The sequence below is a fragment of the Amblyomma mixtum genome, chromosome 9 (genome assembly GCF_055824585.1).
Source record: "Amblyomma mixtum isolate Tamu chromosome 9, ASM5582458v1, whole genome shotgun sequence".
In the NCBI taxonomy this organism is placed as follows: domain Eukaryota; kingdom Metazoa; phylum Arthropoda; class Arachnida; order Ixodida; family Ixodidae; genus Amblyomma; species Amblyomma mixtum.
The window spans coordinates 103,188,349-103,213,367 of record NC_143020.1 but is presented as its reverse complement, the minus strand read 5'-3'; the positions used below and the strand labels follow the sequence as shown (position 1 = coordinate 103,213,367).

Genomic DNA, 25,019 nt, shown 5'->3' with positions numbered 1-25,019 from the left:
AAAGTAAAGTCACATTTTGAGCTGACGTAAGACTTCTGCTTGCTTTGCATGGAAATGAACGCTGTTTACAGACGGAGAGGCAACACCTTCATGTTGTGCATTAGCATTGCCTGACTACCCTCAGTTGCCATGGCAAGGAACCCTTTGGGGACATGAACTACTCTGCAATGGCGTCTCGAATTCCCAGGCTTCTGACGCTGAGCGGCTGCCATGGCCAGTTCAACGCAATGGCGTGCCCTTGACAACCAATAGTTAAACACCCTTTCTGTGTCATTCAGTTGTATGTCGTGGTAAGGGCGCATTAAGTATACGGCTGCAGGGCATATGGTGCACCTCCCACGTTGCCGTGAATACGGTAAAACAGATGAGGCAGCGAAGAAAATGGCGCGAACGGAATGCAGACGGCCCGCGCGACAGCGATCGTTCTGCGCATGCTCCGAAGAGAGCCGCCGACGGCGCGCAGCGCCGAACTATCGAGGGGTTCGCATTTCGTGTGGCGTAGCGAAACCGGCATAGCGCGACTGACCGCGAGCGACGCTTGCCAGCGCGCCGAGCACGTCAGACTATAAACGCGCCTGTTACCTGGCACCGACGATGCCGACTGCTCTCCAATCGTTCTCCGATGCACGCTGTAGTGGTTTTCAAAGCAAAAATATAATCCTAGACTGAAAGCAAGCAATCATGAAACCTTTAAAGTGAAGCTTTCGCTTCGAAACTAAAACGTTCTCCTTCTGATCCACTCAACCATCTGTGGCTATTGGAGCAGAGAACTTAAAATGTCCAACACTGTGTCAGCAGTGAGGTTTAAAACAAGCCCCTTTTCATACTGGGACTCACCGTATGAAGGCAGTTTCTTCCTTTTAGGCGCACTTGCTGGTTTATGCTGTGAGAATTGTCAGCATGATATAAGCGTGTCCCATAAGAAATAAAGTTGGAGGTGTCACACCGTATACTTGCACCTGTTTCTCATGCATTTCGTCCTGTTTTTAGACAGTCGAAAAATGAAATCCACTTCGATACAGTGACTGCCCCCATTCCTTTTCTAATAAGAAAAAAGTTGTTTCTTTCTTGCCTTTCTTTCCTGTTTCAGAAATGAGTTTGAATTTGAAAACGCCTTTTCCACAAGTGAAGAAGCCGATTTTCAACGCCGACTAGACATCTATGAAACCATAAAGCGGTACATACACTAAATTCTGGTTGCGTCTCTATAGCTTATAATGAAGTTTAAGTTATTAGTATGTTTGCATTGCCTAGTAGTATTCGCTTACGACTATCAAATAATTTTTGATTGAATTTATTCTCTCGTGACGCTCCCGGTAGGAAAAAGAGAAAGATGTGATATCAAAGCATAGCTCGTATGAGCCGCGGTGGAGTGCTATAATATTGTTGCGTTTTCAATTGTCACTGCAGCTCTTGACGAAGGCCGAGTGAGAGAAGAAATTCAATGATATATTACTGCGAAAGCATTTCATGGCTCATAGCTCAGTGGCGTTCGTCCGACAAGACAGATCCATAGCCAATACAACACTAGCCGCATAAAAATCGATACACTCGCTAACTGGCCAAAAGAGTCCATAACTATCGAAATACTGGCCAATACACATCCAAAGTCTATAATCCAATCTAGAAATATCCACAATCAAATCCATAATACAACAGAATCCGCAACAAGCCATAGCAAGTCAACACGAGCCACCGCTGATTCAAGTTCACTGTACCGAAACTGACTGCCGACTTTCGGTAGGAGTGGTGACGTCACACCCGCGCGCCATAACTGCATGAATGTTTTTGAATTGATGCACGCACAGTGTCGTGAGTGCTTCGCTAAAGTTTTATTATAAACGTACAATTCGCAGGCGAATAGCGCGAGTCTCTTGCGCATCATTACAAAGAGGAAAAACAGACAATAGATACTGCTTTAGGAAACCCTGCCTTCAGTGTTCGTGCTACGAAGCACTGAAGAAAATAGGTTCTCCACGGCTCTGCGGTGGTAGTAGAGCTTGTCATGTGCCGCGCAATGAACGCACGTACACCACGATAGAGAGACACGGTCGCGCGGAACGCTGTAGTTCTCGAAGAAGAGCCTCACTTCGTAGCTGTCCGTCACCAGGCCGCGGAGCGCGGGCAAGGCCCTCATCACGTGGTGCAAGTCTTCGGGCTCCAGTCCCAACTTGCGCACCGTCAGATCCGTACTCAGAGTCAGTTCTTGGAGACGCGGAAACGAGATGCGACCACGGTGAAGCATGCAGAGCTTCAGGAAATATGAGGCACCCCCTTCACTGAGCAGGTGCAACTGGCGCAGCCTACCGCTGGTGGACACCAACAGTGACTCGAAACACAGCCCTGACAGTCCCATGCCTAACTTGACGACTTCGAGGCTGGGGAAAGCATCGAGTCCCAACGCGACTTCGTCCATGGGTCCTTCGCAATCCACTAGGATTAGGCTCTTGAGATGTGGACAAAGCCTTGCTATGGCAGGGAGCCGCAGGCCACTGAAGAACATCAAGGATAGTTTCTCCAGCTGAGGCCATGTCTTCAAGACCTGCTGAAGCGTCGAATTGACCTCAGTGTAGTGGAGTGGAGGTCCCACCTGCAGCGACAGACTGCGAAGGTTTCGAAAAGATGAGACGGCAGCCAGTGCTTCCCGGGATGTGATGACCACCTGCAAAGGGGGGAGGGGGGTGCGCCTTTAAAATCGGGGTTAAAGGCTGTACACTAATGCGGGAAGATGGGATGCACGTACCAGCAAGTGTTCCACGTGCCTGTAGGTCCTGGCTGCACGAAAGATGTCTTCCACGGTCGCCATGCCTTCTTGCCCAGAGCGGTAAGAGACCGGCGCAGCGATCAGAGAGAAATGGGTGAAACCACTCATTTCCGACCGCACGGCAGGCGCGGCTGGGCATCCCTGCTTCACGGAAGCCTCCAGGATGTGGACGGAGTCAATGCGGCACAACTGGGCAGATGTAGGTTAGGGACGAAGAGTGGGGAGTGTTATGCGAATGAGAACAGAAGACAATTCTGAGGGCACTTAAGTCTGCTTACGTGGAAGAATTAGAAAGCATGGCTTTTCAGGAAAGGAAAGGGCGCAGAAGCGCTCAAATCTCGACATCTCGATGGACACCTCAAAGGAGCCTTAAAGCATGCAACTGAATGTGCACATGTCATCAGTCTAAACCCCTGTCTCAAGTTACAAATTGAAAAGGGATCGAACCCGCGTCTTTTGGGTCAGTAGCCGAGCACCATAACCACTGAGCCATCGCGGCGGCTACAAATTTTGAGTTTGTGTCGGAAGCTAGAAATTGATAATTGGGAGCCGCCGCGGTGGCTCAGTGGCTATGGTGCTCGACTACTGTGTCGAAAGACGCGGGTTCGATCCCGGCCGCGGGGGTCGAATTTCTATGGAGGCGAAATTGTAGATGCCCGTGGCCTATGCGGAAATGGCGCAGTGTCTGTCTCACATTTCGGGGGACACCTAACCGCTCCGCAAGGGAAGCGACAAAGGAGATACGAGAGAAGAAGGGAAGAAAGGGGTGCCGTAGTGGAGAGCTCCGGAATACTTTCGACCGCCTGGGGTTCTTTAACGTGCGCTGACATCATACAGCACACGGGCGCCTTTCGTGTTTCGCCTCCATCGAAACGCTGCGGCCTCGGTCGGGTTCGAACCCTGGTGCTCCGGATCAGGAGCCGAGCGCGCTAGCCACTGAGCCACTGCGGCTGGTGCAAGTTAGCCCGCAACTACACATATCGACATTTCGGTGGACACCTCAACCACACCTCAATAGAAAATGCAGTATCAGAAACCATGGAATTGAATTCATTGGTCCGAACGCCAGTCGCAAGCTAGCCTACAACTTCACTGAAACATGTAAGCTATATGCAAATAGATATGGTGCGACACGACGCGGAATGCTTTAAGACGAATGGTTGCTCAAAATGTTGGTGAACGCAATAAGGAATAATGCCACCGCACTGAGGTCAGCAAGTGATGACATCTCTGAGATTTCGTCAGCTCCTGCGATGGTTTTTTTTCTGTCTAACCAGCGTCGTCGCAAAGGCGGACGCGGGTTTTGTGGCCCGGGATTAAGAAGGCGATGGAGGCGAAAACTGTCCGGCATCGGTGTCTGTCAACCATGGCAAGAAGCAGGTGGTGCTTAGCAGGATTTCTCTCTCTCTCTTCTTGTCACGGTTGGCAGGTGGAGAGAAGGAAATCCCCCTCTTCACTTGTAGGGGAGAGCAGGGAGAAGCCGGACTAAGAATGACTCTCAGCAGAAATGGATCTGACTACCAGTGACTAAGCCCAAATGAACAAAAGGAGCGATTACATTATATCTGTAATAAGAAACGAATAAAAGTTGGATTAGATCAAAATTAGAATAGATTAGTGATCGAAAAAAAGGAATTAGACTTGAATTAGAATGAGAATTAGAACAGATTGGCGAGTGAAAGAAAAACTCATCGCAATTGCTCCGCATCATTCTGACCGACCGCCCCTAACTTGTTTTACATTCACATAACCATTTCTTTTTATACCCGTGAAATAATAACGGAGAGACTGCTACAAGGTGCCTGCTATTAAGAAAACCATCACAGAGGCATTATAAATTGTATGACGAACTGAAACATGTGCATTACCCCATACATTAACCGGAATGACACATCACAGAAATTCAGGCAACTTAGATTTGCTTCAGTGAAAATTTCAAAGAGATAATCTAGAGTGGCGACATAGGTCGCGCTCCTTCATGCCTCTATGACTCCCGTACAACATGACATAGACGCTTTGGATGCTTTGATTCGCAAGGCATTCAAGGTAGCACTTCACCTTCCCCTCAACACACCCACAGACAGATTACTAGGCCTGGGCCTCCACAATACGATCGGGGAACGGGTGCAGGCCCACCGACAGGCCCAATACATCAGGCTCACACAAACCCCCACAGATCGGTATATCCCGGACACCCGCGGAATCAAAATACCGGCCAACGACCCAACCCTCCTCGCCATCCCACGATCCCTTCACCAAGACCTCATCATCAGGCCGCTCCCGAGGAATATGCAGCCGTCCCACCATGAGCAGCGCCGCAGAGCCCGTGCGTAGGCACTCCATCGAGCGTACGGCCCCGAGCCGGACGCCGTATGGGTGGACGCTGCCTGCACGGATGATGAAGCGACAGCAGCTGTGATGGACTCCTCTTTTTCCGCCCTCCTCACACTACCTCTCCCTCCAGACACCTCCCCAGAAGCTGCAGAGGAAGCCGCCATTGCACTTGCTATCACCCGCACGGAAGCCCGGTACATTTTAAGTGATTCTAAAACTGCGATCCTAAATTTTGCTCGAGGCCGTGTCCATGTCCCTGCATTTGGCATACTGGACTCGCCCAATGCACCCCCTCCCCGCCAAGTGGAGCTGATATGGGTGCCCGAGCACTCCGGGAATCCCAGAAACGAGGCCGCCAACCTTTTAGCCCGAGGTTCTTTAAACCGGGCTCAGGTGGACTCGGATCGGGGATTCACGAAGGAGAGCGTGCACACTTTTAGCGAGCTGACGCAAGCCTACGGAGCCTCACGCCAGCTCTAGCCCCCGCCCCACCCCTGCCTAGATAACAAACACGCAACTCTCTGGCGCAGACTACGGACACACACTCTCCCTTCACCCCTTAACCTAGCCCACTATCATCCCTCCTTCCCCACTCCGGCATGCACTCTATGCCCGGAACCCTTCGCCTCTTCCCTCCACATCATTTCCCTCTGCCCCGCGGACCCTCCCCCGCGCGACCTAGAGAACCTCAATACCTGGGAGGACTGGGAGACCCTGCTGCGCTCGGAGGACCCGGCCGTGCAGCCCATCGCAACCGGCAGGGCTGCCAGTGTTATGGACCTTGGGAACATAAACACTTGAGTGCAGTGGGATCGTGCGGGGACCCTGGGGCGTGCCCCGAATTCCTGTGTAAATAAAGTTTTCTCTCTCTATCTCTCTAGAGTGGCAAGGGTAGTCTTGAAGTTGCTTTAGTGGAAAGTTCGCAGAGACAAGTGCAAATTGCGAGGCGGAGGGAAGTCGCGAACTGTTAGCTCTTTCCGGGCAACCATCTTCTGTCCAGCATCTGTGGACGTGAGTGCAGAGGTACATATCTATAGGCGAGCTAGTTCAACTTAAGAAATAAAGCTCAGTTACACAGAAAAAAGAGTTTCTGTAGACCATACGCGGACGAACAAAGATCTGCCAGCTTTATCATCATTTTATTAATGTGAGCGTATTATATGGCTGTCGCGTCAGCAAAACATGTCCGCAATTTTGTACTCACGATTGCGTCGTTCTCTGAAGATAAATGTGTAATTGTGACATATAGTGTGTGATAAAATGTTGCTGTGGGGAAAAATTGGTTGATGAGATGTAATTAATTAATTAAACGCGATAAACACACTTTTACGTCACAACAGTCATGGACCTCGATATAACACACGAACGTCAGAACAGCCACGGACGTCGATATAGTACGTGGACGTTTTGCTTTCGTATTGCTCCAATGCGAGTCGCCGCAGTGTTCCCAAAGCTTTTGCGGATGACATATCTGTCTACGCCAGTGGCTGCGTGCGTCTCGTGAACCCGACACAGATACCGTCCTCCGTAGATACAGTGGATTATATGTTCTTTGCTCGAGGTCTGGCTCGATACATGGGAGGACCAAGCGCATTTCGATAGAGGCTGCATAAGGAGACACTATACTTAAGGTTGGGTCTGTTGAAAGTTTCACAATCTCACTGCGCCGGAATTCTTGGCATACCCACCCAAGAACATCCGCGCGAAGCTGCTACACAAGACGTGAAAATACATCAGTTTTTCACATACCGTTGTGAAGTGCGAGTCGTAGAGATACTGCAGTGTTCAGAACATTTGCCCGCTATCGGCAGCACTTGTTTGTCTGTTTTATTGGGGGTTTAAGGTCCCAAAGGAAGTCACGCTATGAGGGACGCCGTAGTGAAGGGCACTGGAAATTTAGACCACCTGGGGTTCTTTAACGTGCACTGACATCGCACAGTACGCGGGCCTCTGAGGGACGAAATTGTGCAGAAACTTGAGATTTTACAACGCAAGTCATGCAATGCTGAATATCCCTATGTTTAGCCCATTTGTTCTAGATACAGCAAGACATGCTATGCCTAATATCCACATTTTAAGCCATCTGTTTTAATTGCGACTGGACTCGGCATGCTCATCTCCCCTTCAGCTATCCATTATCGATGTTACTTTGCCGAGTACCACCACAATTAATGAATTTCGATCGGAGTCAAGATCATGCACACAGCAGCAACAATGGGACATACCAGCGGACAAGTCAGCAGGATTGCTCGAACTGTTTCCACAGACAGAATAAGATAATCGTCGTGCGCACCCTCGACGCTTCCCACCAGTTGTCTCAACTGCGAGGACTCGACCAGGGGTGCCCGATGGTCCCTGCAAGGCTCGTCAAACTCCACGGCGTGCGTGACAAAGTCGTGAGGTAGGGCGAGAACCTCGGCGTTCGGGAACATGCTAACTAGCTTCCAGACCTTGTCCTTGTTATGGACAATGCACACCTCCTCAGCATCTCTGAGGATGTCTCTCGCGACGGTCTCGAAAAACTCCGAGCTGTTGAAGGCGATGCATCCGGCGAAGAGAGCCCCCGATATCCTCGTGCGGCGCAGAATTCTCCTTGCAGCAACCAGGGAGTGGCGGTTGGTCACCAGCAGGGCGCCGCTGTCGTCCCCCAAGGAACATCCTCGAGGAAGAGGAGCGTCCCGTGGCCAAGGCGTCTCCAGCTTCAGAACGACGTGGTCCTCCACTTCCAGGAGGGCGTGTGGGTCTCCGAAACGTTCAATTCGTTCCATGGCTGCGAAGACGCAGAAATCTGGTGTCAAGATATACATACGTAAGCAGACAGCTTCATAGACATGCATAGAGGAGAAAATGTAAAAGTGTGAATATGAACCATTCACAGCGTGAGGGGCTATACGGAGCACACCGTGGGCCGTCACGTGGATGAAGCCCGTCCGAGGTCACTGGTCCAAGCGGCCAGGAGATAAATATGAGATAACGAACGGAGGGGAGCGGGCGATGAGAGAAAGAAGGGAAGAAGTAGGCAGAGAAAATAGCTGGAAGCTGCTGGGAGCAGATTATTGAAAGGGGTAAAAAAAAGAAACGCTGGTCAGAAGAGAAAGGAAAAACGAGAAAAGAAGGGCGGTCAGGGGACACAAAAACAAGGGGGAAAAAATTAACGCACGCTGTTGTAATTTTTTTTGGTTCTGTTCTTATTTCCTAATTTTAGAAGGTTTCGTGAGCACTGCTTAGAACGAAATTGTCTTGACGTATAGGTACAGTAACGATTAATCGTCTCTTTTAGAGCATTACATCTCGCTCGTTCCTCACTTTTGCGCCTCTGTCGGCCCAGTACACAGTACATTGATTTTGAGGGCACCAAGATGCGACGGCGCGAGGCGCTTCGCGGCGTGTTTACTTTTGCGGGATCGCTGGCAATGAGGCCCAACCCCTCCTCCGGTGAACTTGGCAGCGGGTCAAGACGCTGCCGGCTGCGCTAGGGTACAGTGCAGCATGATTTGAAGTTTGTCGGGTTCGTTTCGACCAAAATAAACGAATACATTTTTCTTGGCGGGACGGGCGCTTAATCAGCAATAAAAAGAGCAATACGCTGAGGCAGCTTATGGGTATCGGGCGTTAGCAATATCGAATGAATATTGAGTCATTAGCCATAATCGCTATATCCGGTACACAATTTTCGTTATGTCCGAATATGCATTTTTTTATGCCAACATATACAGCGCAAGAAGGCAAATCGTTTGACAACGCTTCGGATGTCCTACGTCAATTATGGACATTTGAAGTTTCAAGAAGTCAAGGCTTAGAGAACCAAAAGTCGTCGGTGCGAATTCCTATGATACGCTTTGATTCGACTAGTAATCTTATGCTCCGTAACGCGCTGAATCGTTTGATAGCACTCCGAACATTCTACGCCAATTAGGCGGTCCAATCTAACGTAATCTAAAGTACGACAGCAGAACCTCACATTTTCGTTATCGTCTAGTGTCTTAAGTCGTAGCGAATGCGTAAGCATCAGACCACTACGATTCCGGGTACTCGACGATAAAGGAACTGCGCTGCTGTCTCATTGAAAATCAGTTTCGAAAATTCACGCCGCAAGGCGGAAGCAAAGCACTTTCCCAGTGCACGGTAGCCAACAGGAACACCTTTGTGGTTAACATCCCTGACTCCGTTCTTCTCCTTTTTCTATCTCTCTCTAAACGTAGGCGGATATCCGTGCCAGTTTCATTTCGCAGTTGCCAGACTCTGCTTTCATAATACAAGAAAAAGGCGATATTAAAACCAGCAAGCGAGGACTGCATAAGCATTACAGTCGGATACAATTCAAGTCCCAGGCAGTGAGACTGTTGAGGATTAGCGGGGTCGCAGCGGAGCACCAGAGAGAGACGACCAGCGTGGCAGGCTTCTAGTTCCGAACTGCCCGTGCCGGGCGTGCGCCCCGAGCACGCGCGGTCCATCTTTATTCTCTTTCTAGCGCGCGCTGTAACGCCGATCTTAGCGCCGGCGCTTTATAGCGTCGCCGGGCGCTATAGGGCCCCCCGCCTAGACGGAACGGCGAAATGTACGCGCCGACGGGGCAGAGATGGATTAGCCACAGCTGCAAGCAGGTCTGCAGGTGTGCCGGCAACATCTGAGGGGAGCTCCTGGGGAGGTGTCTCGAGGTACGCTGGTTTGAGTCGGTCGAGGGAGACGACCTCTTGACGACCATCAAGCAGGATTGTCGCTGACTTTGTCGTCCGGGTGAGGACGCGGTACGGGCCATCGTATGAAGGGGTTAGAGGCGCCTTTACAGCGTCTCGCCTGAGAAAAACGTGCGTCGAGGAAGCAAGGTCCGGGTGCACAAAGACTTGATGGGCAGTTGAGCGAGGCGGCACTGCAGGCGCAGGTGCTGGAGACAGTCCTGTAGGCGGTGAAGGTATTGCAGGGGTTGGGACGAGGGATCCGAAGGTACGAACAAGTCTCCGGGAAGCCGCAGGGAGGTACCGAAGACGAGTTCGGCCGCCGAACAGCCAAGGTCACGACGCAGAACGGCGCGAAGGCCTAGGAGCACCATAGGGAGGTGATCTACCCAGTGCTCGCGATCCAGGCGCGCAGTAAGGGCAGCCTTGAGCTGGCGATGGAACCGCTCGACCATGCCGTTGGCACAGGGATGGTACGATGTGGTGCGGCAGTGTTTAGTGCCGAGTAGCCGGGTGAGCGAAGTGAAGAGGGCGCATTCGAACTGGCGGCCGCGATCCGTGGTAACAATGCCGGGGCAGCCGAAGCGGGAAACCCACGTCGAAACGAAGGCTCTGGCAACTGTTTCCGCAGTAATGTCCGGAATGGGCACGGCTTCGGGCCAACGGGTGAAGCGGTCGACCATCGTCAGAATATACTTGTAGCCCTGAGAAGGGGAAGCGGTCCAACCAGGTCGATATGAATATGGTCAAAGCGTGATCCAGGCGGCAGGAAAGACTGAGGAGGAGTCTTGGTATGGCGTGTCACTTTGGTGGACTGGCAAGCAAGGCACGAGCGGGCCCACTGGCGAACGTCGGTGTTAATGTTCGGCCAGACGTACCGCTGGGTAACGAGGCGCTGCGTGGCCCGAATGCTAGGATGGCAGATGTCGTGAAGGGAATGGAAAATGGCACGACGAAAGGCCTCCGGGATGAACGGTCGCGGTAGAGGCGATGATATGTCGCACCAGAGTGATCCGGGCACAAACGGATGAGGCACGAGCTGCAGACGGAGTGCTCGAGGGTGGTCACGCAGGGCGTGCAGCTCAGGGTCTTCAAGCTGTGCCCGCGCCAGCGATGGCCAGTCCACAGCAGGTGGAGACACGCCGATGGTGGAAATGCGTGAAAGTGCATCAGCTGCCTCGTTGTCGGTGCCTTTGATATGTCGAATATCGGTTGTGAACTCCGATATGTAGGCCAGCTGACGAAGTTCACGGGAGACGTACTTCGAAGAGTTCGTACGGAACACATACACCAGAGGCTTATGGTCCGTGAGAACGTAAAAAGGCTGGCCCTCCAAGAAGTGGCGATAGTGCTGGATGGTGGAGTAGATAGCAAGCAGCTCACGGCCAAATACGCTGTAGCGAGTCTCAGCAGGCTGGAGCTTCCGAGAGAAGAAACCCAGTGGGTGCCACTCGGAGTCAATCTTCTGCTGGAGCACCACGCCAATGGCCACGCTGGAAGCATCCACCATGATGCGAGTGGGCGCGGAAGTCCTAGGGTGGATGAGGACGACTGAATCGGCGAGGGCTTGTTTGGCAGCCGTGAAAGCGGCCTGAGCTTCGGGAGACCAGGAAATCGCAGAGGATGAGGACTTCGTGGTGCGGAGAAGGTCAGTCAAGGGGTGAAGAAGCTCGGCGCAATGTGGGATAAAGCGCCGTGAAAAATTCACTAGGCCCAGGAACTCACGGAGCTTGCGTAGGGTAGTTGGTGCTGGAAGGTCCTTAACGGCCTGCACGTGAGAAGGCAATGGACGAATTCCCAGCGCCGAGATGTGGTGGCCCAAGAACTCGAGCTCAGAAGAGCCGAAGACGCATTTCTGGGCATTGACGACCAAGCCAAACTCTTGGAGGCGTTGAAAGAGTTCCCGGAGGTGACGCTCGTGGTCCTGTGGAGTACGACTCGCGACGAGGATGTCATCGATGTAGGCGAATACCGCCGGGAGACCACGCGTCACTTCAGCGATGAATCTTTGGAAAGTTTGAGCTGCGTTGCGTAGCCCAAAAGGCATGCGCACGTACTCAAACAGTCCGAAGGGTGTAGTGATGGCCGTCTTCGGAATATCGGCCGGCTCAACAGGGATTTGGTGGTACGCCTTGACAAGGTCCACTTTACTAAAGATCTTGCAGCCATCCAGATGTCCAGTGAAGTCTTGGATGTGTGGAAGGGGATAGCTGTCGTGGACCGTGTGAGCGTTGAGAGCCCGGTAGTCGCCACACGGACGCCAGTCACCCGGTTCTTTCTTGGGCACCAGATGGAGTGGTGAGGCCCAACTACTGGATGAAGGGCGAATAATACCCAACTGGAGCATGTGGTCGAATTCCCGTTTTGCAATAGCCAGACGCTCACCAAAGAGGCGGCGCGGGCGAGCTGCGACAGGTGGACCACGCGTGACAATGTGGTGGGTGATACCGTGCTTGGGTGGCTGATGTAGATTACAAGGCTTCGTGACCTCGGGAAAGTCTGCGAGGACTTGAGCATACGGGCATGACGGAAGCAGAGTTCGGATTCCAGTGGAAGCGACAGCTGATATAACGCCAGTGATGGAAAGGCGCGTCTTGCTGTCGATGAGACGATGGTGACGCATGCTGACGTCCAGATCAAAATGCGTCAGGAAGTCTGAACCGAGGATAGGTTGATGTAGATCGGCGACGATGAAGACCCATCGAAACGTGCGCCGTAGGCCAATGTCCAGAGTGAGGGATCGGAGACCATACGTTGCGATGGAGGTTGAGTTGGCCGCACGAAGAGTAGGTCCATGTGACTTGGAAGCACGGTCTGCTTTGGAGGCCGGCAGTACGCTGACTTCGGCACCAGTGTCGATGAGGAAGCGCAGGCCAGAAATGCGATCCATGACGACGAAAAGGCGGCCAGGTTGAAGAGCGAGGTCACACGCCGCCGTCAGTGATCTCGCTGCGCGTTTCCCGACCAGTTGCATGGTGGAGTGCAGCGGCGAGCATTGTGCTGGAAAGTTCGGTGATACCAGCAGAGACGCGGACGGCGAGGACTGGACGAGTGCGGACCACTCGGGGAAGACGAACGGCGGCGAGGTGTTGAGGATAAACCGTGCGGGGCATGAGAGGACGTCCGAAGGGCATCGATAGAAGCGACCAGCTGATCGATCCGGGCCTCTAACCGTGAAATGACGGCGGTCTCCGGTGGAGAAGAGAGGGCGGCGACGGAAGGAGAAGTCGCGTCGTGGACTCGATCAGCGAGCTGGGCGAGGCGGTCAAGGGTCAAGTCGCCCGCAGCAGCCAAGACGATGTGGGTCGACTGCGGCAAGCGTTGCAGGAAGAGCTGCCGCAACAGTGCGCCATTCGGGTCTGCATTGGTTTCGCCCAGGAGCTTCCGCATACTATTAACTGGGAGGGGCGGCGGTCTCCAAGCTCTTCGTAGGTGAGCAGCTGCTGGAGGCGCGCACTCTCGGACGCCGTGGTGCGGTCCAGGATGCCCTGCTTTAGTCGCTGGTACGGGGTATCGCCCAAGGGTGCAGCGATGATGTCCGCTACCTCTTGAGCCACCTCCGAAGGCAGGTTGGAAAGCAAATGACGAAACCGAGATGCCTCCGAGGTGACGTGGTGCAGATGGAAGACGGCTTCCACTTGGGCGAACCAGGTCTGCGGACACTTCGGCCGGAATGTTGGTAGGCGGAGCTGGAGAGCTGCGACGTCCCGTGGGCGCAAGGTAGCGTCAGGCGGAAGGCCGCCTGAGGGCGGTAGGTTGCTGGGGTCGGTCATGTCTTAGGCCGGAGTCACCACTGTTGAGGATTAGCGGGGTCGCAGCGGAGCACCAGAGAGAGACGACCAGCGTGGCAGGCTTCTAGTTCCGAACTGCCCGTGCCGGGCGTGCGCCCCGAGCACGCGCGGTCCATCTTTATTCTCTTTCTAGCGCGCGCTGTAACGCCGATCTTAGCGCCGGCGCTTTATAGCGTCGCCGGGCGCTATAAGACTATACCCACATTCGAGACCACCGAGCAGAATTCCTCCGAAACAAAAATCAGAACATATCTTCTCCTTGCCTATAAACAATAATCATTAGAATAAATAAAAAGCAGAATAATTTTGATACATCTGGCTTGTTTGATTCACTGTACAAACTACTTCTTGAATAAACAGCGCGAACGAAGACGAGCACAAAAGACAAGAAAACGGACGACACAGCGCTGTCTTTTGTTTTCTTGTCTTTTGTGCTCGTCTTCGTTCGCGCTGTTTATTCAAGATGCTTAACCAACTAGCCCGCCAAAACGTGTTAATACAAACTACTGTTTTTTTTTTGTCAATGCTTGTATCCTACATAGTTACGCAATAAGCGCTATACTACAACGCTGCGCCGCACAGAGCTACTGTTTTCCTGTGCTGTTTTGACGTATACTAATGAGAGAGCATTACTTGGCTCATTGTGCGAAAACCTGCCGTTATCAGAAACTCGTGGCAGGCAGGCATTCCGGCAGAAAAGCGGCACTGGAACAAGCAGTGCTGTTCAGGTGTCCACCGAGAAATGAAACAATTACTGCGCCATTTGATTTACTCAAATGCCACTAATTTAGGCCGTCGGCGTTCAATGGGTTCATTGGTCCTAGCGTTGACAACGTTGTGGCAGAAACACGGAATGCTCTCGCATCTACACATCACATAAGAATTTATTAGGTGCATTAATTCGTTGCTCACAGTGCCTGCACTAGTATTCATGCACTACGCCTTCAGCAACATACTTCTAGTTCACTGTAGCTTCGACAACATCGACTAACACGAGTCCGCGATCAACATGAGTCCGCGACTAACATGTGTCCGCGAGCTGCAGCCGCGCAATCCGTCCTCTGATTAACATGACGGTTTAAAGCGGTCAGACCATAAAACACCTCTGCGGTGAAGACAATCACTTGAGCACAGCGCACGTGAGAAAAGACGTCAACCTGAATGAACAGCGCAGCTCGCTCTTCTCGGTTCTTTGTACAGAGCGTCGTTATTCGCGCTTTACATGTCCCATGGTGTAACCAGCGGCTGCTGGTCGTAGAATCTGGTGCAGTGACCACACTACAACCGTGAAAGAAAGAATGGAAAACTCACCGCTTCCGCACGGTACCTGTGCCGAATTCTCTTGCGGAACAACACCTACCACCACGCTTGAAATGGCGGTTTTGAAAACGCGGCCGGTACAAGTTTCCGTGCTGTTTAGCACCGCCCGGGTATGTGGCGCCACCTGGCCAATGGCGGCGTAATCCCGCTGTTCATGTCACACCCGGCGGTCTCCCGGCTCGGCCGCGAATCGCCGCGCGCCGGAGACGCCTTTCTCTCGGTCCTACAGCTTGGCGCAAGGGTGTGTTCGTCTTGAAAGTTTCGAGAACGAAAACGGAAAGTTTCGCCTGACTTTTCACCGGAAAGTGGTGCTGAGCACCGTTTTATTTTCGCTTTTGACATTGTGTGTAATGACGATGTCTTCCTAGTTAACAAACATGAACTAGGCTATACAAACTCGGGGTTGGAGCATAGCTGACCCATCCTGTCTGCAGGTTAAAAGAAAGTCTGGTGTCATTGACCTGCTGAATCGTGAAAAGTAAACATCGCGGTTGACGTTGGTCTGTTGTCCAAGCAGACTGGGACACTTTGAATAGAGTCCGCTTCAAGCGTTGCAGCTCCGTTGATTTAGAAAAATAATCGGAGCCCAAGAACTGAAAATGACATGCGACGCTGGCAAATTTATTTTTTAGGGAATATTTTCTTGATCTGGCTTTTTTCCAGACCTACCATAGAGCCCCAAGTGCCAGATATTCAGGGAAATTGATACACAGCTTTTCCAGTTGCGCTCAACTTTCAATAACGGTACGCTACAGTAACTTTTCTGAATAATAGAGAGGAGACCAGCAGACATTATAAAGAAATATTACGCGCAAGCCGACCTATTGCTGTTAATAGGGGCTATTACAGCACAATAATACGCACAAGAACTTATACAGTCCATGGTCGCACTCATCAAGGCATCAATGCAACACTGACCCCCGTATGAGCCAAGAACAAATAGATTTGGCGAGTCCATGAGACCGCAGAAAGACTTCAAGACTGTGGCCGCCGTGACACCTACTTGCAAAAACTTAGATGAACACATCGCTTCAGCTATGAAAGGAGAGCTCAGACTGCAATTATTTTGCATACGTTCGTTTTGTTGCGAAAGCTACACTAAGGTGCTGCGCTAACAACCTTGGCTGAGCTATGGCTGGTGTTGGTATGCGCTTATGCCTTGCGCTTTGACCTTGAGCCTTGGCCTTTGACCCTTTTTGTTTGTTTTGTTGTTTTTTTTTTTTGGGCGGGGGGCTCGTTAACATCACAAGGTGACTCAGGCTATGAGGGTCGCCGTAGTGAAGGGCTCCGGAAATTTCAACCACCTGGGGTTCTTGAACGGGCACTGACATCCCGCAGCACACGGGCCTCTAGAATTTCGCCTCCATCGAAATTCGACCGCTGCGGCCGGGATCAACCGCCGCGAGGTTCAGTGGTTATGGCGCTTGGCCTGTCACCCTTGACCATACACTTGGTGTGAAGGTGTGGATGAAGTCACGTGACCTTCGCGTGATTACACGTAATTATGGCGTAACGGAGTGTGGGTGTGACGTCACCACCGAGAGTTGCATAAAACCGGCAGCTTCGTACCGCAGCTTTCGGTACGTTTAACTCGGTTCGGCCAAATCAAATCGTCGCCTAGTTTTTTTTTTTTTGATGTGGAGGACATGCGAGTTAGAAAACGGCAAGCCCAGTGACGATGAAACACAGCCAACGAGCTCATTCACAAGCGGCTGCTTACGTGGCCGGGCAGAAGATGTGCCGTGCGACACGCTGGGTTACGCACAGGAACGTACCCTGGCTACATCTATATCGCATATTGCGCTGCAAACACCATAATGCACTGAGCAAGGCCGACTGGTGGTTATTTGAGTAAGTGTGCCGTGAGTTCAGCGTCTCAAAGCTGAACGTGTTTTTGCCCGTGTGTAATCCAACGCGAGGGAGAAATCAAATACGCACCTCCTCAGGTGGCAGCAGCCCATAGGCTGTGGGCACTGCTGCAATACACGAACACTTTCCTAACTCTAAACACATCACTGGGCACTTTTCGAAATTTATTATACCGCCCAATCAACACAGATTTATTTATTTATTCAGCTTACCAATGGCCACCTCCTTTCTTAAACTTTCAATCCTCTTCTGATTATTTTGCATTAACCGCCATTGAAGGCTATTTTTTTATGTTGCAAGGTATACTACTTCGATTTCTGTGACGTTGGGTAAAATTTCTCAATCCTGCTTTCACTCCACCAACCCAAGTAGCAGAGGTAATCAACCCAGTATTATAAATAGATGGTTTTATACTGGTTCTCTGTAGGATATTGAGCCAACAAGGGCGTCCGCAGAATTTTTTGCAGGGGGGGGGCCCGTTGGTGCCCCGGGGGGGGGGGGTATGTTCGTAGCAAAAAGGCGCTATTTGCGGAGTAAATTTATTTATTTATATATAAATAAAAATTAAACAAAATGCACACATGAAAGAAAAATTACAAACAGCAAATTAAAGCGCGGCTAGGAGAGGTACATTGGAGTTTATCAACGAAGAAACAACTAAAATTAATAAAAAATGCAAAAAGATGCTATATCACTTCGTGGAGAAGAGTGCTCAGTCTTCCTGCATACGGGTTCTCGACTCACCCGGATTGATGACCAGCACACAGCACAATATGTTCGCAAACACGCAACTACAGTCACTCAGTCAGTCTTCCTTGAACAGCAACTGTAGGCGCCTCGGATTTTTCTGGGCGAATTGCGTAATTACACGTGTGATAAATTCACTTCTGTGCTTCATTACACGCTCTCGGTGCACACTCATCATACACATTGATTGGAAAAACTGTTGAACGCGTACGTTGAAAACAAAAGATGACTATATATACAACGAAAACTTATTTACAAGATAAATGCACGCTCGCAGCTTCATACACCTCGTTCCATCTTGCTTGCGCATCCGCACAGTCGAGCAACCCCACACACACTGCTCGCAGCTCTTCGTTTTCTCGTCCGCTGTCTTGGTTGTTCTCAGCTTCGCTGACAACCGGCCACTAAAAACACCCAAGCACAAACACAGAGGCGCGCACACGTGCGAGGGCTTACTTGCCGCAGTATCCCCGAATGCGCACTTTGGGGGTGAAAGGAACGCCGCGCAACTTCCGAGGGGAAGGGACACTCGCCACTCCGGTCGGAAAATTTGTTTTTGTGTTTTTATGGGGTTCAGAGCCCCAAAACGACTCAGGCTATGAGGGATGGAGTAGTACAGAGTTCCGGGTAATGTCGACCACCTGGGTCTCTTTACCATGCACTGACACGCACAGTACATGGGCGCTGTTGTGATTTGAGGCCCAGCCAGAGGTGACAGGCGAGCCAGGCAGGCGCCATCGGGCTGCGTTGACCAAAGGCGCTGGTTTTCACAGAAGACGCAAAGAACGCTGGTGTGGGGGCGCCTCGGGAGACTGCGTCGCCGTGAACAAAAGCAGCTAATCCCCTTTGCCGGAGATTCTGAAAGCGGCGCTTCTACCGAACTGCGCTACACGTGGATCGGAGGAGACAGCGAGCGGCGGCGGCGCCAACTCATCGCCCGCTTGCCCCTGAGCAGCCCGACAAAGCGGGGGTGGACACGGCTGATTTGTCCTTCCCTCCTTAAGAATTCATCGGTGACCGGCGTAACGACATAGGCGAAAACAAGATGCCCCGTGCACTGTCTGCCTCCGTGTCGCTATCTCTCTAGAGATCAAAGAAACAGACACCCATCTCAAGGCGGCTCGAAACACATGCTCGCCGGTGCCGCTGTATGTCTGGAACAGGTCGCCCTTCAGTAGAGCTAACGATGGCGTGGTTTGAAAACGGCGGAACGACGCACGCCCGGACGCGGCATTTCGCAGATGTGACCATGCGGGGCTGCTTTTACCCTTTTGACTGAGCGCACCACCGCCCCTGGTGTGCGGCCATCACTCACGGTTCGAGTGAGTGATTTTCCAGGGGGGTGCAACCGCCCCCCCTTGCCCCCCCCTCCGGACGCCCATGTGGGCCAACTAGCTGTGCTGCTGGAGAAATACTCCTGTCTTCTCTTGGTCGTCTCTATAGCAGGTGTGTCAGTTTTGCTTCCACTATCCCTAAAACCCAGATCTACTGGAAGGCTGAATATGTCATTTCCATCTTAAGTGTAACCCGGATTAGTGAAGCCAATAAGGTCCAGCAGTACCTGCGACTAAAAAACGAGCCCTGAAAGCCAGCGCGAATAAAAGTTATTTAAGGAACAAGGGTGAGCTTCACTGGAAGGCTCAGATTCTGGACGTCCTTAGCCAGCGGAAGGTTACAGAGCAGAATTTGACAGCACATGAACACTCCAAACGCGCGAAATTTAATTAGACATATTTGAAGCCTCATAAGAAAGCTGATCACTAAAGCTGACTCGTGAGAATAGCTATATTGAAAAAAAAAGGCAAGTCTTAACTGAAATGCAGAGTTATTTTCACACTCCTAATTTACGGAAACTGCATGCTGCAATATTCCGTCGTGCGGTTGACCGCGTAAGCAGATACGTTTTTCTAGCAACCTCAAATGGTGGAATAGCTCGTGACGAGAAATGTACCATTGTCTGAATAAACCTTTGTAGATATAACAAATTGGAGATGCCTCGTAAATGTAAAACAAAAAATAAAGCTGAATAATCGTAAGCAGCATACATAACTGAAAAAGAGAAATTAGATAATCATACGATTCTCTATATCTAAAGTGTGGTGGTCAAACATCTGCAAAGTGACCTAGATTCTCTCCAAAGAAGACAAAAAAAAAAACGACGTACAGGGTGGGCACTCAAAAAGATCCACCAACATAACAAGGCGCTTACGTCCTTAACAACCTCACGCTCACATCAATCAGTGTCAACTATTCTGCACAGTAATGTTCACGCAGTCACCTTGTTCAACGACGTACTTGTTGCGCGGGCACTGAACCGCTGTAGCGCAGTCAATGTTGCCCCTTACAAGTTCGTTCACTAAGGCTCTAGCCTGCGATGAGGTGCTGCAACGGTAGTAGGCGAAGCGGGCGTAGAAGTACTGGGCTTCCGACATCCGGTAGAGGCTCCAGGCGTCCTGCATCGTGTACCAGCTAGCTCTGGCGGCCACTGGTGTGGCGGCCTCGCCATGGGCACTACCTGCAGCCCCGACAATGGCGGCGACTTGTAGCCCCATTTTGAGCTCCACCACGGGGTGCACGGATACGAGGTACTTTGCGCGTGAGGCGCTCAGCACGCATTCCCTGCTTGAAAAGCATCGACAGAGATAACCTTAAAAGAGTGAAACATGCGCATACTTCACTCAATCTTCCACAGTTTGCTGTCAGCAGCACCTTCCAGTTACTGCCAATGAGTGACTACCCAATGGACATTAAAAGTCCCATAGATGTACAGCGAACGTTCATGACGTCCGCGGGACGTCCGAAAGAGTTCCAAAGCCCATTGGGTATAAGCCTACTCACTACACGATTCCTTGTCGAGTAAAATCATCAATAACCTTGCGTGTGTACATTTCGAGTGCATTATCAGCATTCGTTTTCTTGTTCCCAAATTCGGTTGTTTAGTAGCACTTAAAAGTCTTCTCTCAAGTACTCCTTGCTCGGTTCACTGTCAGCTGAAGGAAATCCTAACCATTCCGGTGACAGACCGCTGTCGTCTCGTTCATGATTCGAACGGTTTGACCGCATCATCTTCATCATCATCAGCCTAACTACGCCCAATGAAGGGCAAAGGCCGCTCCCATGTCTCTCCAAGTAACCCTCTCCTTCGCCAGTTGCGGCCACCGTATTCCAGCAAATTTTTTAATCTCATCCGCCCAGCTAATTTTCTGAGGCCCCCTGCAACGCTTGCCTTCACTTGGAATCCACTCCGTTACCTTTAAGGACCAGCGGCTATCTTGCCTTCGCATTATATGCCCTGCCCAAGCCCACTTCTTCCTCTTGATTTCAACTAGGATGTCATTAACGCGCCTTTGTTCTCTCATCCACTCCGCCCGCTTCCGATCTCTTAACGTTATACCTATCATTTTTCTTTCCATAGCTCGCTGCGTTCTCCTTGACTTAAGCTGAACCCTCTTTGTTAGCCTTCACGTTTCTGCCCCATAAGTGAGTACCGGTAAGATACAGCGGTTGTATACTTTTATCTTGAGGGATATTGTGAAACTCTTGAGGGATATTGGCAGACATCGCACAGTACGCGTGTCTGTAGAATTTCGCCTCCATCGAAATTTGACCGGCGCGGCCGGGATATAACCCGCGTCTTTCGGTTCAGGAGCCGAGCGCCATAACCACTGAGCCAGCGCGATGGCTTTCACGTTCTAGCATGCTAGGAATAGCCCAAATTTCATCTCGAATGTGATGGAAGCCTTAACAAAACAGCCTGATCCGTACAAGAACCCTTTCTTTCAGCGTTCTTGCACGCAGCGATTGTTTTTTTTTCGGAATTAACGTCCGAGTAATATACATCACCTGTGCGATTGTAGGGCCGCCTTTGTCTCTCGTGACCAGCCCTTCCAGCCGACTAGTTTAATCCAGAGCATGGCGGCCATGCGACTCGCAATCACGGCAGCGTCGGCGAAAAGCGGGTCGACGGTAGAGGAACTCAGCCATCTGTAGCCCAGAGATGACACGTACAGAGTGGTCCCATCCGCAAAGAACACGCGGTCCGCAGCTCTGTTGTCGGGATTGTCTCGAAACCAGGGCACACCTCGTCGCGCCGTCTCCTTCTTAGCTTCGAACTCGAAGTTCAGAGCCAAGAAGAAGTTCCGGGCGAAGCCCCGGGAGGTCATGTGCGGCACGGCTGGTTCCCGGAAGACCAGGTCGCCAGGCAGCACGAGCTTTATGTTGCCGACTATTGACCGGAAGTGCTGAGTGTCGTTTCTGGCTGCCACCAACCGCCGAAGTGGGCCATAGTCAATGAATCGTCGCCGCGTGGGCTCGAAGATGTTGTGCAGTTGGTTATCTTTAGCGGGACTCTCTAGCGCCGCCACGTACGTAATGCGCCATAGGTGGAAGTTGAGGTGCACGTGACTTTGGCAGACTTCCTCGCTACGCATATTAGGTGAACTTAGCGTGCTGCCCTGTTGAATGTAGTGCATGGCTTCGAGAGCGACAAGAAGCAACAAGTAGAACAACGCCAGCGGCTGATGTTGCGCGTCTATCAGAAGCCGAATGTCCGCAAAGAGGCCATTTTTATCTATGGCCAAGATTGTTTTCACACGTTCAACATCTATAAAGTACTCGAAGAGTATGGCTTTGAGTTGGGACAGTTCTAGATGGTCCAAAGCTTCGCTAATCTCTCTCAAAGACACAGATGTTCGTCTTCGGACACTAGGAGGCAATTGCTGTTCCCACTTCGAGATGTCCTCACTGGTGTAATTAGCGTGAAAGTGCGAATTAAGGACGGAGAGCGTGACGCCGTAGCAGGAAGGATCGCATTTACGTTCGTGGTCGGCGACTCGAGGTGTCCCCCTAGCGAACGTGAGCCGGGTTTTTTGGCCGGGTAAGCTCCTTACATCGAAGATGAACGGCAAGTGGTTCCTCTTGTCCACTGCAAGGGCCAAGCGAAGTAAGCTTTCGCCACTCGTTCGCGTGGTGCTGTTGGCGATTTCTAGCACGGTCGCCGCAAGGTCCCTGGCTCGCAGGTCCTCCTGCCATATCTCTTTGACGCATGATGTGTAAAGGGTGTGGAGTGCGGCCGCAGCCTCACTGCCGTAGTCCTGGGTGCCCTTGATGATGTCAGAGGTGATGTCCCACTACAGAGAGAAAACAGTAGCCCAGAGCCAAGCGCCTCATTAAAGATCTGTTAAGAAACACAGATGCGCTGCAGGAACTGACCTCTACCGAAACACAGCCCCTCAAGGACACTCGCGTTACATCATTGGGTCATTCACTGAGGTAAGGGGCATGTAGTGGAGATCAAGAACATAGACGCCAAAAGCAATCTTTTGTGTGGTGTTTTGTAGGCAGCGCAGTACAAACAAAAGGACAAGGTTGAGAAATGCTAAACCGAAGATAGTGTTTTCGTTTGCCACGTGTCTCAACAATTGGACCTTTCATTCCGCAGCGCACAGACGTTCCTGTTTGTAGCAGCTTTTTAGTCTGTTGATGAGACGTCCATACATGTTATGGTTGACTGATATGAATCGGGAAGGGCACTGTCCAGTACTTCCGCGAAACTGCCCGGGGTAAAAAAGGTCCTTGCCAACCTTACTGCATGCCAAATGAGAAAACCCCCGCGTTCATTTTGGTAGGAAATTAAAACTTAACCTTTGTGGTTAAGGAAATGGGCGCTAGTTGAGATTGGTAAACTCAGGTCGTGTGACCGTAGTACGTTCGCGAACAACGGCTTCGAAATGGCGGCTTGGAGTGAAGTACAGCGTAAGTTTTGAACTCGGGCGCTTAAGAACTCCAGAACAGCTCCTGAACTTGCCAACTAACATAAGCAGGGAACTCGCTTTTTCCATTTCATTTTGGCGAACTACCGAGTATGCCGCAGGCGGTGCGCAGAAAAATTAAAATTCCTAAATCACAGCTACCAGGCTAATTAACTGCACCCACTGCAGGATAAAGGGCTACCTCATAACTCTCCACCTACTCTTGTGTCATCTACAGCCACCTTACCCCCAGAAACTTCTTAGTCTCATCAGCTCACCTGGCTTTCTTCCTCTTTCCTCTATGTACGGGGATAGACCCAAATCGTCTTTTCTTGGGCTAGTTGGTTTTTCATGATGTAGGTGTTAGCAGCGCACACGAAAAAAGGACGGACAAAAAAAGGGACCCCCTCTGCATTGTGACGGCGCTCCCTGCATTGTCACGCTAGCGGGCTCATGATAATCGGCCAAAGCCATTGGCTGGTTTGAGCGGGGAAACCCGCTGCGTTCTTGAGTTGTGTCCAATTTTAGTTTTTGCTCTTTTTTGTTTGCTTGTGTACCCTCGTTGAATCTAGATGTGTAGTAAAAGCATTGAAGTTTGGGTCAGTTGGCATTGATCCATCTTGAAGAAACGTAGCAGCAAGAAAAAAACGGAGACGAAATGCACACATACGACAGGACGAATGCTGGACTTCCAACTAAAAATCAGTCGGAAGTGCAGCATTCGTCCTGTCCTAGATGTGTCTATTTCGTCTCCGTTTTTCTTGCTGCTGCGTTTCTTCAAGAAGTGTAGTCTCTGTAATAAGGGAGTAATTACTCATTGACATCCACCCGAGCGCAGCCAAACGGCTACAAAGGAAAGCTCTACAGCTTTCTCAGGAACATCGTAGTTAATGAAAAATTCGTCCTGGTCCGGGGTTTGAACCCGGGACCACCGCTTCACCGGAGCAGTCGCCCTACCAACTGAGCTAACCGGGACGGCAAGCTTAAAGTAGGGCGAGAGCGAATTCATCAATAACTCGAAGTGGTAACTGTGTTGGTCAAATGTTTAGGGGAATCCCCCAAGGTAGAGTAGGTTTGTACTAAGGGAGTAATTACTTACCGACATCCACCCCAGCGCAGCCAAACGGCTACATAGGAAAGCTATACGGCTTTCTCAGAAACTTCATAGTTAAAAAAAAAATTGCCCTGGTCCTCGTCAATGAGTAATTACTCATTTGTTACTTACCTATTCTACCTTGGGGGATTCCCCTAAACATTTGAGCAAGTGTAGTCCCCGTGCGCAAATGGCTTACCAGCAAGTCGCGTGCCACGTCACGCTGTACGAGGCCGTCCTCGAGGGCGTTCTTGCAGATGTACGCGAAGAAATCTGTGCAGGGCTGCTGCTTGTTGTCGATGGCGGCGAACAGCGTGGCTGCCTCGCTGGAGCAGCAGAACGTCGTCCCGGGGTCACTCGCGTTGATCCGCTGGGCGGACCAGTGGACAGCGAACCAGGCCAGCGCGGCGATGGCTGTGGGCACAGCGACCCCGCATGCGCAGCCGAGGCAGGTGCCTGCCGATTGCAGGCGCTTACTTCGCAGGATGGGAGTGCGAGTCGTGGGGCGACCGCCCTCAGCGGGGGAAAGTGGGTCTCCTCCCGGAGGCCTAGCTTCCATCGTAGCCGTCTTCAGCTTCTTCTGGAGGCTGCCCTCGTGGAGCGCGTGTCGCTGTGGGGAAACAGCGCCCTCTGGAGCAAGAGTTGACCGCTATGCGGCTCGTGCAGCCGCCGGAG

General features: G+C 51.4%; 1 protein-coding gene across 2 annotated transcripts; it reads right to left on the bottom strand.

Annotated features, from left to right (window-relative positions):
* Window positions 1-1,813: 1,813 nt before the first annotated feature.
* LOC149330436 (uncharacterized) lies at window positions 1,814-24,653 on the bottom strand. Of its 2 annotated transcripts, none has more exons than XM_089560985.1 (4): window positions 24,544-24,653; window positions 7,324-7,868; window positions 2,744-2,953; window positions 1,814-2,662 (listed from the first exon to the last, which is right to left on the bottom strand). In XM_089560985.1, the coding sequence occupies exons 2-4, from the start codon at window positions 7,864-7,866 to the stop codon at window positions 1,919-1,921; spliced, it is 1,497 nt and encodes a 498-aa protein (XP_089417111.1). In that variant the 5' UTR covers window positions 7,867-7,868; window positions 24,544-24,653; the 3' UTR covers window positions 1,814-1,918. The 2 variants fall into 2 exon arrangements, with proteins under 2 accessions (XP_089417111.1, XP_089417110.1); XM_089560984.1 differs by lacking the exon at window positions 24,544-24,653 and adding an exon at window positions 14,877-14,933.
* Window positions 24,654-25,019: the final 366 nt, after the last annotated feature.